Source organism: Rhinatrema bivittatum, chromosome 17 (assembly GCF_901001135.1).
Source record: "Rhinatrema bivittatum chromosome 17, aRhiBiv1.1, whole genome shotgun sequence".
Taxonomy (NCBI): Eukaryota; Metazoa; Chordata; class Amphibia; order Gymnophiona; family Rhinatrematidae; genus Rhinatrema; species Rhinatrema bivittatum.
The window spans coordinates 32,169,572-32,184,741 of record NC_042631.1 but is presented as its reverse complement, the minus strand read 5'-3'; the positions used below and the strand labels follow the sequence as shown (position 1 = coordinate 32,184,741).

Genomic DNA, 15,170 nt, shown 5'->3' with positions numbered 1-15,170 from the left:
CACCAGGCTTTTCAGTCCAGATCCTGCTTCAGGGACACCAGACAGTCTCGTCCTTCCAGAGGTCCTGTAGGGACACAGTCTGAAAGGACTTTTCAGCAACCGTGGGGAACAAATTGGGGTCAGTCCTTTCGCTGCGGGCGACATTTCCGAGCTTCCTCGGCAGGGGGAGCAGCAGCGGCAAAGCCCCCCCCTCCATATAAGAAAAGAAATAATATCCCCTCTTAAGACAGCTTTGGCTGCATTCTAAGCCAGAACCAGGTCATCTTCAAACTGTAAAGCATTATTTAAAGTATAATCTTTCCACTTTGACTGTAAATACTCTTGAAATACAACGTCATTTGCCAAATAGTATGGAAATTTCCAATTTGGTCTAGAAGTTTCCCCTCCCAGTCGTCTCAACGTCATCCATATCAGGGCATGATCTGAGATTTTGATTTCTCCAAGCCCTGCCTCTTCCATTTTAGAGAAGTCACTGACAGATGTCAAAAAATAATCTATTCTTGAGAAAGTGGCATGGGCTTGAGACAGGTGAGTGTAATCTCTTTTGCCAAGTGTCCAAAAGATGTCATTAAAAAATGTTATACGCTTTCTAGCACCTAAATTTCCTCCTCCTCCCACAGAATACAGTTTGTCCAAAGATGGATCCCCCACTATATTAAAAGCACCGCCCATTATGATAAAATCATCAGTATTTGGGACCAAAAGTCATACTAGATGAGTGAAAATAAAATGGTCATATTTATTAGTGGCATAACCATTACATAACGTAACCTGCTTTCTGTTTAGCTCCCCCAAAGTGATCACATAGCGACCTTGAGGATCTTTAATTTCTTTCTCTATCTTCAAGGATGTATTCTTATGGTCCAGTGTAGCCACTCCGACAGATCTAGTGGTAGCTGTAGAATAGTTAACCTGACCCAACCACCATCTCCGCAACTTCTGGTGTTCAACAATGTCTAAATGGGTTTCCTGCAGAAAAACAATATCCGTTGCCATCTTTTTCAGAGCTGCAAGGATTTTTGTTCTTTTTATTGGAGTATGAATGCCACAAATATTCCAGGATATTTCTAATTCTGATTTAGCCATTAAAGCCCTCTCAAAGCACATGGCTCGAAAGAAAATTCACTAACAGCAAATAAGCAGGTGCCTCTCCAGCTAAGGCCCCCACTCAACTCTACTAGCCCAGTTAGACCACTCGGGACACTGATAAACTCAAAATAGTCTTCATATTCCCAACCACATCTCCCCTCCCCCACTCCTAAACATACAAAATATGCTCACTTAACACTGCCATCAATCTCCTTCTCCACAGTCATCCACCCCCATCACCTGGTGCCTATGAAACCTTAAAGTTTCAGCAACATAAGTGTATGAACAATCATGCAGTCATAAGGACTGGGACAAATCAGAAGTGAGCGCTCTAGCACCCCATCATTCAAAAAATTCAACAGGTATAGGAAATACTGCCTGGAGGACGGTTTCATTTTTTGAAATGCAAGCTGAAGTTCTGTGAATCCAGTACAAAAATTGTCGCGCTTCCTTCAAAGAATATTCTTAGCAGGAAACTGACATCAGCAATATTATATTGTAGAACTCTGAAATCAACAGACAGGAATCTCAGAAGTCTCTCTGCCATCTCGTTTTAAAAATCTGATATGTCACTCAAAGTGAACCAGTCCACTTGCTCTTATTAATCTCAGAAGTGAACTAAACAAAAATGCCATTATGAAATGTCAATTAAAGCTCCATGTTCCCGGTGCAGGCAGAGTTCCTCAACTCGCATCCATTTTCATCTTGTAATATTAGCGATTCCAAACATTACCAATAGATGCCTCAGGAAGGTCCAGTTGAATGGTTGGATTCCACTTTAGCTAGCAGTTTTTTAGCTTCCTCTAAAGACTGATACCACTGACCTCCTTCAGCAAGAGAAAACTGAAGTTTCACCAGGTACATTAAGGCAAATCGCTAACCTGTCCCATGCAGGCGCGAGCAACTCAGAGCAAATTCTTTCCGCTGTGCCGAGAGTTTTACAGATTAATCCTGGAAGACCAGAATATGTTTATTGTTATATAGCATTTTTTTCCCCCGAACACATGGCCTGCAGTATTTCAGTTTTATAGGCAAAATTGAGCAGCCTCTTTATCTGAGCCATCTCTCCGAACACTAAACAGGGCGTTTGCTCAATAAGCAGAGGACCTTGTGTCATCGGTAGGCCTAATTCACGCCCCAGCCAAGTTCTTTATCCTCCAAAGACTGTGGTAGGCCTACAAATCGTAAATTGTTATGGTGAGAGCGGTTCTCAAGCTCCTCAAGCTGCTCTTCATGTTTGGAACCCGCCGAATTCTATCTTATGCGCGATGATCTCATCCTGATTGTCCGAGACCCGTTGTTCCAACTTGCTGGCCATACGAACATTTACTTATTCGAATTTATCGAATATGTGCTTAAATTCGGGTTCTAAGGCTTCTGCAACTGTTTGTTTAAGCTCTGTAGTCACTGAGGTCGACATTACCAGCCTTTCTGGGGACAGTGGTGCTTCCGCTATTTTGTAATTGCCAGGCCTGATCTTTTCCCTCTCCTTTTTAGCCAGTCGAGACGTCATACCTTTATACCCGTCAAAAGTGTTTCTCCAAGGTTTGCCTCAACATAAGAGACAAACATAATGTGTCCTGTGCATTTTCTGAAATTAAACAAGTTAGAAAATGAAACAAATCCCAGAAATAACAAAACACAAAAACAGATGCCAAGAATTTGGCAATAACTTGAAACCCAGATCAAGGACAGACGGTGCTTTTTTTTTGGGCCTGACCACTTCCTTTTTTTTTTTCTTTTGGGCTTCAAATTCGGTTACAACCTGTCCCTTTTGGACTACAGCACTTTGACCCTTTCTTTGGGGCTATGTGGGATATTCCCCTTTTAAGTTTCTTCGCATTTAGCACAGATGAGAGGCACAGCCAGTAGAGGTCACTGTTGCACGATAGCTGGGACTTCTTACTCACAAGGGTTTGGCACACAACTCATTCTCTAGAAAACCTCAGAGAAAACATGTCCAAAATAAACCCTTCGTATTTACCTCTTGTCTTTCTCTGGCAGGGAATCAGAGCCACCTATTTTGACAATGAACGAGGTTGAATTTGAAGAGATAATGAACAGAAATCGAGCAATTTCTAGTAGTGCAATTTCTAAAGCGGTTGCAGGAGCCAGTTCAGGTAACTCATGGCCTTTCTTCCTCTGCCACACCTTTCTTGCTAATCGAAACTTGCCTGTCTCCCCTTATATAATTTGCATTTTCTTAAATCAGTCTCTCGTTTTTGTTTTCTCATGCACCCATTTCATTTCCTTCCTTTTATGTCTTTGCTGTGCATTCCTATTTCAAGTCCTTGTATTTTCCATTCCTGAAAGTAGATGTACTGTTGCATACAATATCTTGCTTCTCCTTCCTGTTCTTGCTCTTCCACATGTTTGCACTCCTTTTCTTGTGTCTCAGTCCCTCATTTCTCTCTTCTTTCGTTCTCCTCTTTCTCTATTTCATATCTCAACATTGCCTCCCTCTTTCTCTCTCTTTCCCCAGGGAGTTACGGCAGTGCAATTGAAACACTGCTTACAGCCATTGCTGTAATTAAACAGTCCAAAGTGGCGAATGATGAGCGTTGCAGAGTCCTCCTCACGTCTCTCAAGGATTGCCTACATGGGATTGAGGTCAAGTCATACAGTGGCAGCAGTGGTGGTGGCTCCTCTTCCAGCAGGTAATCACCCCCCCCCCCCCTTTCCTTTTTACCTTCTCTCTGAAGTGGACATCACATTATTAGCCATGGTACAAAGGAGGACTGGGAGAAGTTTTTTAGATGTAACTGGATTTGATTGCTATATTGAATCAGTTTAAAACATGATTTCAGTTCATCATAAAGAGAGCTCATTATACCTTAGCATATCCTGTCTGTCCCTTCTCTTCCCTGTCTCTTTTTCATTCCTCCCTTCCTGTGGGACTGAAAATGATATTTTTCTAGCGTGTAGCCAGATGGACTCAGGACCCCAGAGGGTTATGTGCTCTTCTGCTAGCAGATGGGAGACAGAGTCAGATTTCAAAGCTGACGTCACTCTAGATATACCCTTACAGTACCTCAGCTCTTCAGTATCTCTCCGTCTCCTAGCAGATGCGGACGCTATCCCACACACTAGAATAGTGTTAACAAATACAGCAAAGAAGAAACAAAAAGAAAATTTACCTTAAAGAAGATCGAGCCCCGCTTTCTTGCAGTGAAACCTAAGGGTCCCTTCCCCAGTTGAGAATTCCTGAGGTGATCTCCGATATCCCTCAGAGATGTGCCTTGGTCTGGTAGCCGGTTCCCGGCATGGACTTAGCCCCCAGAGTGGCTGAAAGGCAGCGGATGCAAAACCGAGCGCGGCGGTGAAAGTAAAGCCCTCTTCCCCCGCAGCTGGAGATTGTCCTGGCATGCGATCGGTAAGCGCCGAGACCAGGTAAGCAGAAAACTTTAAATCAGGTCTCCGGTGTCCGAGGCTCGGATTGCTGTACCGATTTGATTTACTTCCCGGCGAGGTAAAAGGGAGCACCGATTGGGTTGAGCAGCCCTGGTTGGGCTAGGCTCCGATCCGGTGCAGGCGTCCACATAGAGACCCTCCGGGGCGCCATCTTATGCACGGGGGCATCAGCACCATCTTCCCTTCTCGACTGGCAGTATGCGCGGGGTAGGCCGGGCAGCCGATGCGCCTAACTTACGCGCGTCCAATACAGACGCGCGCACAGCAGCACGCACAACCGAGCGCACCCCGCACGCACAACTACACGCACAACCGCGTTTACAGCTACACGCGCGCATTGAAGCAATGGCATCAGCACCCAAGAAGGCCAGAAGGCACTCTTTGCACAGCCTGCCACATAAGAGCCGCGCAGCCAGAACTGGAGTCCTACCTGTGTGCCAGCATTGCGAGGAAGTCCAAGGGGAACCAAAGCCTGGTCCCTCACTGTCAGGGGATGGGTCCGGAACTACTACAGACGATAGTTCCCCAGATCTATGCATCTCTGAGATGGCCTCTCCACAAGAGGGCACCTCAAGGGCTCCTACGCCGATTCCCCCTGGGATTAACATGGATCCAGGGACCTTCTGGTTAGAATTTTTCCAAGGGCTGCAAGCCTTTGTTCAGGTGCAATCAGCCCCAGCTGCACCCCGGGCTCAACCCCTGCCGGAAGCACAAGATCCTCCCGGCTCTACTCAGATGCCTCGAGGCATGCCTCGCCTAACCAAGAATTGCCCTGACAGGGACCCAGACACCTCAGATGATGATGGCGACTCCATGAAAGAAGGCGAAATTAATTCCTCCAGGCCTGGAACCATACCGAACCATGCTTCGCTTCTTCCACAAGGATGAACTTACCAGCCCTTGTTTCCCAGGTTCTGAAGACTCTGGGTATTCCAGGCACGGACCCGATGGCGGAACCAAAGAAGAACCCCATCCTGGTGTCCCTCGTAAAGCCTCATGCTACTTCCCAATGATGGAAGCCATCCAGGAACTGATTGACCTGGAGTGGGATGCCCTGGAGGCCAGCTTCAAGGGGGTCGAGCCTTGGAAGCCCTTTACCTCCTAGAACCAGCGACCAAGGAGCACCTGCGTTTCCCGAAAGTGGACGCCATGATCTATGCCGTCTCAAAGTGAACAACGATTTCCATTCAGGGAGGGGCTGCATTGAAGGATACTTAAGGTAGACGATTGGAATCCATCCTTAAGCAGGCCTTCGATGCAACAGCAATGACACTGCAGATTTCTTCCTGCTGCGCACTGGTGGCACGTTCCTGCTTACTCCTCTCGAGAGAGGCAAATAACTCCGGAATGTATACCAGTGAGACGATGGAACCTGCAGCAGCCTTCCTGACTGATGCAAGCTTAGACCTGGTGCGTACCTCAGCCAGAGGCATAGCCTCGGTAGTGGCAGCCAGAAGACAACTATGGCTACGGAATTGGACTGCTGACGCAACATCTAAAGCGAACCTCACATGAATGCCCTTTAAAGAATCTCTTTTGTTCGGAAGCGAATTGGAGAAGTTAGCCAGCTAATGGGGCGAATCCCCAGTGCCTTGGCTACCGGAAGATAGATCTCAGCGTCTCTCACCCAGAAGATCTCAGCGTCTCTCACCCAGAAGATCTCAGTGTCCCTCACCCAGAAGAACCAAGGGCAGAGGCTCGCAATGCTTTAGACCCTACAGGAACTCACAGTTCCAGGCACCTCGACCCTCCAGAAGGTCCCAGTCCTTACGGAACCAACAGACCAAGATAGGAGCAGGCCCGGGGGCAGGATCCAGCTGTGCTCCATAATGAGAATGGGCCGACCCATCCACAGGAAGATGAAATAGGGAGTCGACTTGCCCTCTTCTACCTAAGATGGGTCGAGATCACGTCCGACAAATGGGTATTAAACATCATTCGAGAAGGCTACTCTTTGGAGTTCTGCAGCATCCCTCGAGACAAATTTATGATGTCACCCTGCCACTCCCACACCAAGAGACTGGCAGTAGAAACCACCCTGACAAGACTACTCAGTCTGAAGGCAATAACTCCGGTTCCCACGCCCCAACAAAATACGGGGCGTTATTCCATCTTGGATCTCAAGAACATCAACAGTCATCTGCGAATACTACACTTCCACATGGAGATCCTTCGTTCTGTCATAAAGGCAATACAACCAGGAGAGTTTCTAACCTCCCTGGACCTCTCTGAAGCCTACCTTCACATTCCAGTCCATCAAGATCACCAGCGCTTTCTACGCTTTTCGATACTGGGTCACCATTATCAGTTCCAAGCGCTACCTTTCGGCCTATCAACCGCCCCCAAAATATTCTCCAAAATTATGGTGATTGTGGCGGCAACACTGAGGAAGGAAGGGATCTTGGTACGCCCTTACCTGGACGACTGGCTGATCAGGGCAAAGTTTTCGGAAGAGAGCCAGCAGGTGACCAGCAGAGTCAAGAGCCTACTGCAGGAACTCAGTTGGGACGTGAACACAGGCAAGAGCAGTCTGCAGCCCTCTCAATCCCTAGAGTACCTGGGGGCCCATTTCGACACCAAAGAGAACAAAGTCTTCCTCCCTCCCCCGAGGAGAAGGAAACTGATGGAACAATTATGACGATTGATGACCAATGCATGCCCCAAGGTATGGGACTATCTTCAAGTCCTCGGCCTCATGGCATCAACCCTGGAGGTCGTCCTGTGGGCAAGGGCCCATATGCGACCGCTCCAACACTCCTTACTGTCACGATGGAATGCACTGTCCCAGGACTACTCAATTCGCCTCCAACTACCAGCAGGTATGTTCTCAGCTTCAGTGGTGGCAACAGGAAAACCACCTAAGCAGAGGAGTGAGCCTATCCCCACCGAACTGGACCTTGCTCACCACGGATGCGAGCCTGCGAGGGTGGGGAGCCCACTGTTAGGAACTGACGGCCCAGGGGCAATGGAACAAGGAAGAGGCAAAATGGAACATAAACCACCTGGAAGCTCGAGCAGTCAGATTAGCGTGCCTGTGATTCAGCCACAGACTCCAAGGCAAAGCGATTCGAGTAATGTCAGACAACGCTACAACAGCAGCAATTTACATCAACCGCCAAGGAGGAACCAGGAGCCAGCAGGTGTCGCTGGAGATAGACCCTCTTATGGCACGGGGAGAGATAAACCTACAAGGGATCTCGGCCTCCCACATCGCAGGAAAAGACAACGTCTCAGTAGACTTCCTCAGCAGAGAGGACCTGGACCCAGGGGAATGGACGCTATCGACCACAGCCTTCCAACTGATAGTAAATCGCTGGGGCCTCCCAGCCATGGATCTACTGGCCACCTATCTTAGTGCCCAAGTTCCCAGGTTCTTCAGCCGCAGACGAGAACCACACTCCCAAGAAACCGATGCTCTCATCCAGACTTGGCCAGAGGAAGACTTACTGTACGCCTTCCCTCCATGGCCACTACTGGGCAAAATCATCCGCAAGATAGAACATCACGGGGAACTAGTTCTACTAGTGGCCCCAGATTGGCCAAGGCAACCATGGTACGCAGACATGCAAAGACTCCTTGCAGGGAGCCCTCTGTACCTACCTCCAAACAGGGACCTGCTCCGGCAGGGCCCAATTCTTCATGAAGATCCGTCTTGATTCTTATGGTCTAGCCCTTGAGAGGACTCACCTGAAGAAGCGAGGTTACTCGAAGGCCATGATTGACACCCTGCTCCGAGTGCACAAGTTCTCCACATCCCTGTCATACATACGAATCTGAAGAATATTTGAAGCCTGGTGCAAGGACTGCGGGATATTCCTGTGGACGGCCAAGATTCCCATGATTCTGGGTTTCCTACAGGACGATACGAAGAAGGGATTGTCCCTCAACTCCCTCAAGGTCCAAGTAGCCGCACTGTCCTGCTTCAGAGCCGAAGTGGATGGTATCCGACTATCAACTCATCCGGATTTGTTCGCTTCCTGAAAGTAGATAAACAATTCCGGCCACTTCTAAAGTGGCCGGTGCCCCTATGGAATCTCAATCTAGTATTAGATTTCCTAGCAGGGACTTCCTTCAGACCAATACGCGATCTGTCCCTACGCCTCTTAACATTGAAAACGGTATTCCTGTTGGCAATATGTTTAACTCGTCACATCTCCGAACTACAGGCACTATTTTGTCAGGAACCATTTCTTAGGTTCACTCCTGGAACCATACAGCTGCGCACCGTCCCCTCCTTCCTACCGAAAGTGGTCTTCGAATTTCATTTGATCCAAGCCATCTCTGGTTGAACATAAGGACTCGGAAGACCCAAGCCTTCTTCGCCACCTAAATGTCGGCAGACTCTTGGTGCAAAACCTGGAAAGTTTGGAACCGGTACGCAAAACGTATCGTTTGTTCGTTCACAGTGGGAAGAAGCAAGGAGAAGCGGCCTCAAGGGCGACCATAGCCCGCTGGATCAAAGAAGTAATCAAGGCAGCCTATATAGAGGCAGGGAAGTCCTTACCACTACAGGTTAAGGCTCATTCTACGAGGGCCCAAGCAGTCTCTTGGGCAGAAACCAAGCTGCTGTCACCCACCAAGATCTGTCCGGCGCTGACGTGGTCCTCCATGCACACCTTCTCCAGGTTCTACCACCTGGATGTTCAGGCCCAAGAAGACGCAGCCTTCGCAAGGGCAGTACTAAGTGGACCACAGGCAGCCTCCCGCCCTGTCCGGGAGTAGCTTTTGTACTTCCCACTGGTCCTGAGTCCATCTGGCTACATGCTAGGAAATGGAGAAATTACTTACCTGATAATTTCGTTTTCCTTAGTGTAGACAGATGGACTCAGCATCCGCCCACGGCTGCCCTAGAGAAGGAGAACCTCGAGACTAAGCAAATACAGGTAAGCCACTGCCCACCCTTAGTTCAAGACACCCACAGTTGTCCGGTGTCGACATTAATTGGTTGAGTGCACTGGCGGTCTCCAGTTTTGAAATCAGTTCAATCAAGTTTAATCAAGTTAATTAAGCAAAGATATATCCACAATGGCTTTTCGAAGAGAATACTGAAGAGCTGAGGCTACTGCAGGGGTATATCTAGAGTGTCATCAGCTTTGAAATCTAACTCCATCTCCCATCTGCTAGCAGAAGCGCACATAACCTACTGGTCCTGAGTCCATCTGCCTACACTAAGGAAAACAAAATTATCAGTAAGTAATTTCTCCAATAGTTGCAGATCGAGGATGAATCTCTCTCCTTTCCTCCTTCCTTCCTCTATTGTAATTTATTACCTAATTAATCACAACTTATAAATAAGTAAATAAGAGCAATGTACAATAAAAAATCAACAATAGCAAAGTATTTAAAACAAAATAAAACCAATAACACAATAAAATAAGTTATATCCATAAATCAAAATAAAACACAGATAAAATCAGAACAAGAATTTAAAATAAAAGAACATAGAAAGAACCAAGTATCATCTTATGGAAAACCTCCAAAGGAGGTAAGCAAACTAATGGGGAAAGCTTTTATTAAAAAAAGAATATTTTTAAGGCCTTCCTGTATTTAAAAAAATCTTTTTTCATGGTGCAAGGAAAGAGGCAGTGAGTTCCAAACACAAGAAGCCAAGTAAGAAAACATATCTCCACTAGTTCTTTCAAACTTTGAGCTTCTGACAGCTGTGAAGGCATGTAGGGTGTGATTAACCTAGACAGGTAAAGCAGTTGTTGGGAACAGCCTGCACCGATGTGTGAGGGGTGTCGGGGCAAAGCAGGATAAGTGTCACTCAGAAGTGTACGTTCTGTGTTTTAGGAAACGGCACCGTTCTCGTGAGAAGTCTCCTAACCGATCACGGGATGGCAGTGGCAGGAGGCATCGGGACCCATTACACAGTGAGGATCGGCCAGAAGATTATTATGAAAGACACCGGGAGAGAGAAAGGGACCGACACCGCTGACGAAGGTAACACTTTCAGCCTTCTCTTCATCATCATTTCTCAGTTTCTCATGCAGATGTGAATGTAAGTCACCCTTGCCCAAGGTATTCTGAACGTCAAACTCTATCCAGCCTCACAGAGCCTCCCACTCACAAAAGGTGGAGCCTTAGAGCCATGCTACATTATCAGTGTCCCAGCAGCCCTTCCTCCCTCCTCCTTCCCCTTCCCTCCAGATTTTTTCTGGGAATGCCACCCCCTTCTCTGGCACATTGACACAGTCTTTTTTTTCTGCCATCTTTGCTATGTTACTGTGTAGCCCATCCAGTCTTCCTTGTTATCCTGTCCACACTGTAAAGGATACATCCCAGCTGCCAGCCAGAGAGTGTAACTACCTACAAGAACAGTGGTTTTTTTGTCTTCCTTCTCTGTCCTCCAGAATCTCGGCAAGAAGAACGTACAAAATCCTCATTCATTTCCCTCCAGCACCCTCCCTTCCTGTGCCTAACCACAAGGGTCTGTAATAATCTAAATGCTAGCAGTGCTAGCATGGCTGTTACCCAGACGTCTGGCCTCTTAGGTCCTGTGTGTAACCTTACAGACAGACCCGGCTATGTGAATGCTGTCATTTCTGCTAGGGCTCCTAATTAATTACAGAGCTTGCAGCCTGCCAGACAGACCCAGCTGCTAGTTTGTTTCTGTCATCACAGTATGATGTAAACAGCTACCGTTATAAGTGAGCCTGCCAGACAGCCCTGGCATTTCCACTAGGACTTTAGTTATTACAGAACATACAGCCTGCCAGACAGACCCAGCTGGTAGTCGATTCTGCCATTGCAGCCTGTCAGACAGTCCAGCCACATGGCTGCCTGTGTTAATGCTAACATTTCACAGTAACCACTTTGCCATACATTCTGTCAGCCCCAACACCCATTGCTGAATCAGGTGAGTGCAGTGCTATGAATATTTAAATACGTGTCACTAGGTTGCGCTTTCTGTTGTCTTCACTTAGCAGTCAAGGATTCTCTTATGTTTATGCCATGTCCTCTTGCATTCTGGTACGATTTCAGCCATCAGCACCCATCCTTGGAGGGTGTTCCACATTTTCACCACCCTTTCATTGAATACAGTGTGACGTTTCTCCTGAGTCTCTACCCCCTTGGAGCTTCATATTATGACCCATTGTTTCCCTTGGATCAGGTGTGATTGTTGTGCATTATTTTTACCTTTTAGTTATTTAAATGTCTAGGTTTATCTCCCCTGTCTTTCCTCTCCTTTAGGTTATACAGGTCTAGATTTCTAACTGCTTCTTTCCTTTCTTGCAGGTCTTCAGGTGGATGTCTTTACTTTCTGTTTGTTTATTTGAATGGGCTTGCATTTTGTCACCATGATAGGACTGAAGGATGCAGTGACCCTCCCAAATCTCTAGGAGCCAAGCCTAGAGCTTTGACCATACCCCAACCTCTCTTGCCAGGGAGACCCATCTTTCTACCATCGAACACAACTTCCATCATTCTGTAGCCTTGTGTGTTCCCTCCACAGTGGTGTTGATGCTTCCTAACTCCCAGTGTGTTGTCAGCTCCTGCTATGGTTTCCCGCTTCAAAGGAGTGGAATGCTGGCTGGAATTCTCTTCACGTCATTTTGAGTAGAAATAGAGCACATGAATAGCCAACTTGGAAAGACAGACAGGACAGTGACGAGCACTTCCTTGTGACTGATCTGAGCTGTTTCTGAAGTCCTTTCTCTACCAGAAACAAGGTAGTATGGGATGTTTTGTCTTGTGGATGCGGCGGTGACTGGGGAATGGGCTAGGAGTCAGCAGGTGAACGTCTTGCATTGGTTTGAGTGTCTGAAGTTAAAGAGGTCTTGAACAATGCGAAAGTTTCCATATGCTACCAATAAGGAAATGTTTTAGTGAAAAAAATGGCTTGCTGTCCCTCGCCCCACCCACCCACCTGTCTTTTATTTTATGTGTATATAAGGATGCTGACAACCACTGAAACACCCTGCCTGTTTGCACCACACCCCTAGGGAGGTTCACATACCTTGTATCATAGACTGATATAATCCATTCTTTCAGACTTTTGCATAAACCTTTAAAATTACATGGCCTATCCTCCTCCCCACTCTCTCCAAGATTTCATCCTCAGAATTTTCTTCCTTTTTTTTTTGGCCTAACAGTTTTCTCCCTCCCCCTTTGGGCTTCCAGCTCAGTCAGAAGTTAGGCTGGGATATGGTGCCATGGACCTTTATTCACAGCCACTCGGGGATTTTTTTTCTCATTTTCTATCCCCTCTTAACTCACTTTAGCCCAGTCATTGCAGCCGTAGTTCTCAACTGGGGTCCATGCATCAGGCTCCTTTAGAACTCTGGAATCGTGGGCCCAAAATCCAGCCAGTAGGTGTCTCCATTTTACGTGATCTGGGATTTCCTCCTCCCGGGGGGGCTGTGAATGCTGCCTTTGTAGCATCCCCGGCCCCAACTGGCCTAGGAAGCAGAATTCTCGCCCCAGAAGCAAATCCAGGTCCTCTGGAAATGCAGTGTGCAACATTTGTCACTGAGCCTCCAGGCTGACCTGAGCCTCTGAATTTCCATGCATTCGCCAACCAGGAGGGCACTGAAGGCAAGGGCAAAACATGCAGGGGTTCGGCTGGCAGCAGCACTGTCTCCTTGCTCATCCCTACACATCTCCTCAACATGGTCTTCTCAGCCTGTCATTCTTATTCATGGTTGCACTGCCTTTTTGAAATGTTATACCTCCTTAAGAGTCCTTGTAGTCCCCTCCATTTGAAGCCTTTTATGTTCTCTCTCATCGTGTTTCCATGACATTGGGACATAAGAAAACCCCCATCTCTTGCATGTGCCTTCTGTATCTGCGTTTAGGACCCACACGGCGAAGAACAGAGTGGTTCTCCTGCACATCCTTCATGGGCCCATGACCCTTGTGATTTACAATCACTAGTGCAGCTGTTTAGCTGGCGCTGGGCTCTACGCTGAGGAATACGGCAAAGCTTTGCACCTCGTGTGCAGGAGCATCACTTGGGCCTTGTGCAGTCGGGCAGATACCTGCTGGCTTTTGTAGCATCTGTGCCACATGTCTTTGGGTGCAGGGCTGGCTCTGCAGGGCTGTGTGCCCCAAGAGATTCAGCCAGCCCTGCAGTGCCAATGCCATGAGACACAGGACTGGTGAGGGAGCCATTATGCCACATGCAGTAAAAAGTAGGGACCAGTTTCTCCTGTAGTTTTCCCCCCTCACGCTAGAAGTCCATAATTTTCACTTTGTCGCCCCTGGAAGAAGATTGCTTTTCCAGGTTTTCTGGGTGGGGGGTGGGGAGGGAGGGGGGTAGCGAGAGATTGTCCCTTACAACTGTTTTGTTAACTGAAGGGGATACTCTATTGTTTTGAGTGCTAAGCTGTACCTATTAGGATGATATTGGCGATTAACTCTTCTTCTGAATGTTTTTATTTAAACATAAGAGGTAACTGTTCAAAAATAAGAGACCCCCTTTGACTGGAGGTATATGTTTTTTTACTTAATGACATGATTTTTAGTTTAACTTGAAATAGTTTGAAATAAAAAGAGCCCCCCATTGTAGCTCTTATCATTGACTTGATTTGTGTTCCATCTTCTCATAGGTTGCAAATTGTGTGTAATAAACTTGATGACGTTGTCAATATTTTATAATGCATTGTATTTTTTTTCCATTTTGTAACAAACTATTTTAAATAATAAATGGGGTGTGAGCTGTCTGATGGAGTCTCTGTTAAGTGGATCAGGCTCCTGCAGGGCCCAGCTTGGAGCTATTCTTTTGTTTTTGTGCAATGGGCAGGTAGAGGAAACCAACAAAGTGATCGAAAATGTGATACTTAAACCAGCCATGTCTCTTGAGCTAGGTAAAGATTAACAATAATTTGAAATTGTTCCTGTTTTGGCTGACATTTTCATAAATTTAAGCTTAAGATTCTATCATTCTAAGAAACATACAAAAATATCACAGTAACAGTCAGATAATACTTATAATCCTAATACATATTTCATGACATTTAAATCTCGATTGCTTACCACTGTATCATGGCATATAAAGTTAAAGAAGCCAAATGATTCTCTGGTATGCAGAATTTTGGCTGAACATTGATCAAGGAGTTGCCGGCTCTGATTCCTGAAGGCTGCAAGCAGCTGTGGTTTGCCGGATAGCTACTATGAAAATTGTGAATTTGCATATAAAACAAAGAAGCATGAGTTGGACAAAGAATAGCCTCAAGCGAAACCTAAAAAAAATATGCAGTATACTCCCCTTTCTCCTCTTACCATTTCCTGTGCTTTCTCCTGCCCTATGTCCCCTTCTGTCTCTTTTCACCTCCCCTTTTCTTGGGGTTCTCGCCATCGGCTTCTCTCGCTCCCTCCTGCCGCTGCGGGGACCCCCCGCTTCACTCTTCTGTCCCAGCTTGGACTTGAGAGCCTGGCCTCCCCCAGTTGAGCATAATCTGAGCAGGGGGCTTCCAAGGGTTCAATGAGCCAGTGCCCCTAGACTAAGGGTTGACCCATTTGTTTTGGGCTCCTGTTGGCCTGTTCTCTCTTGATCTTCCTCCCATGTTGGACCACCTGGAGACTGAGTAGGCAATACTAATAAAGCCTACTAATAAAGCTCGATTTAAAAAAAAAAAAAAGGATAAAGAAGGGTCAATAGAGCCGGGACTGTGCAAATGCAGGCCCAGGATTTGTAGCGAGAAGACTACAGAGCAGGTTGTCAGCAA

General features: G+C 46.8%; 1 protein-coding gene across 1 annotated transcript in view; it reads left to right on the top strand.

Annotated features, from left to right (window-relative positions):
- CPSF7 (cleavage and polyadenylation specific factor 7) overlaps positions 1 to 14,165 on the top strand; it is a 47,942-nt gene extending 33,777 nt beyond the window's left edge. Inside the window, exons 7-10 of the mRNA XM_029582250.1 lie at positions 3,094 to 3,209; positions 3,572 to 3,746; positions 10,294 to 10,443; positions 11,740 to 14,165. Of these exons, the coding sequence (XP_029438110.1) occupies positions 3,094 to 3,209; positions 3,572 to 3,746; positions 10,294 to 10,438 (436 nt within the window). The 3' untranslated portion in view covers positions 10,439 to 10,443; positions 11,740 to 14,165. The remainder of the gene's footprint in view (positions 1 to 3,093; positions 3,210 to 3,571; positions 3,747 to 10,293; positions 10,444 to 11,739) is intronic.
- The last annotated feature ends 1,005 nt before the right edge of the window (positions 14,166 to 15,170 follow it).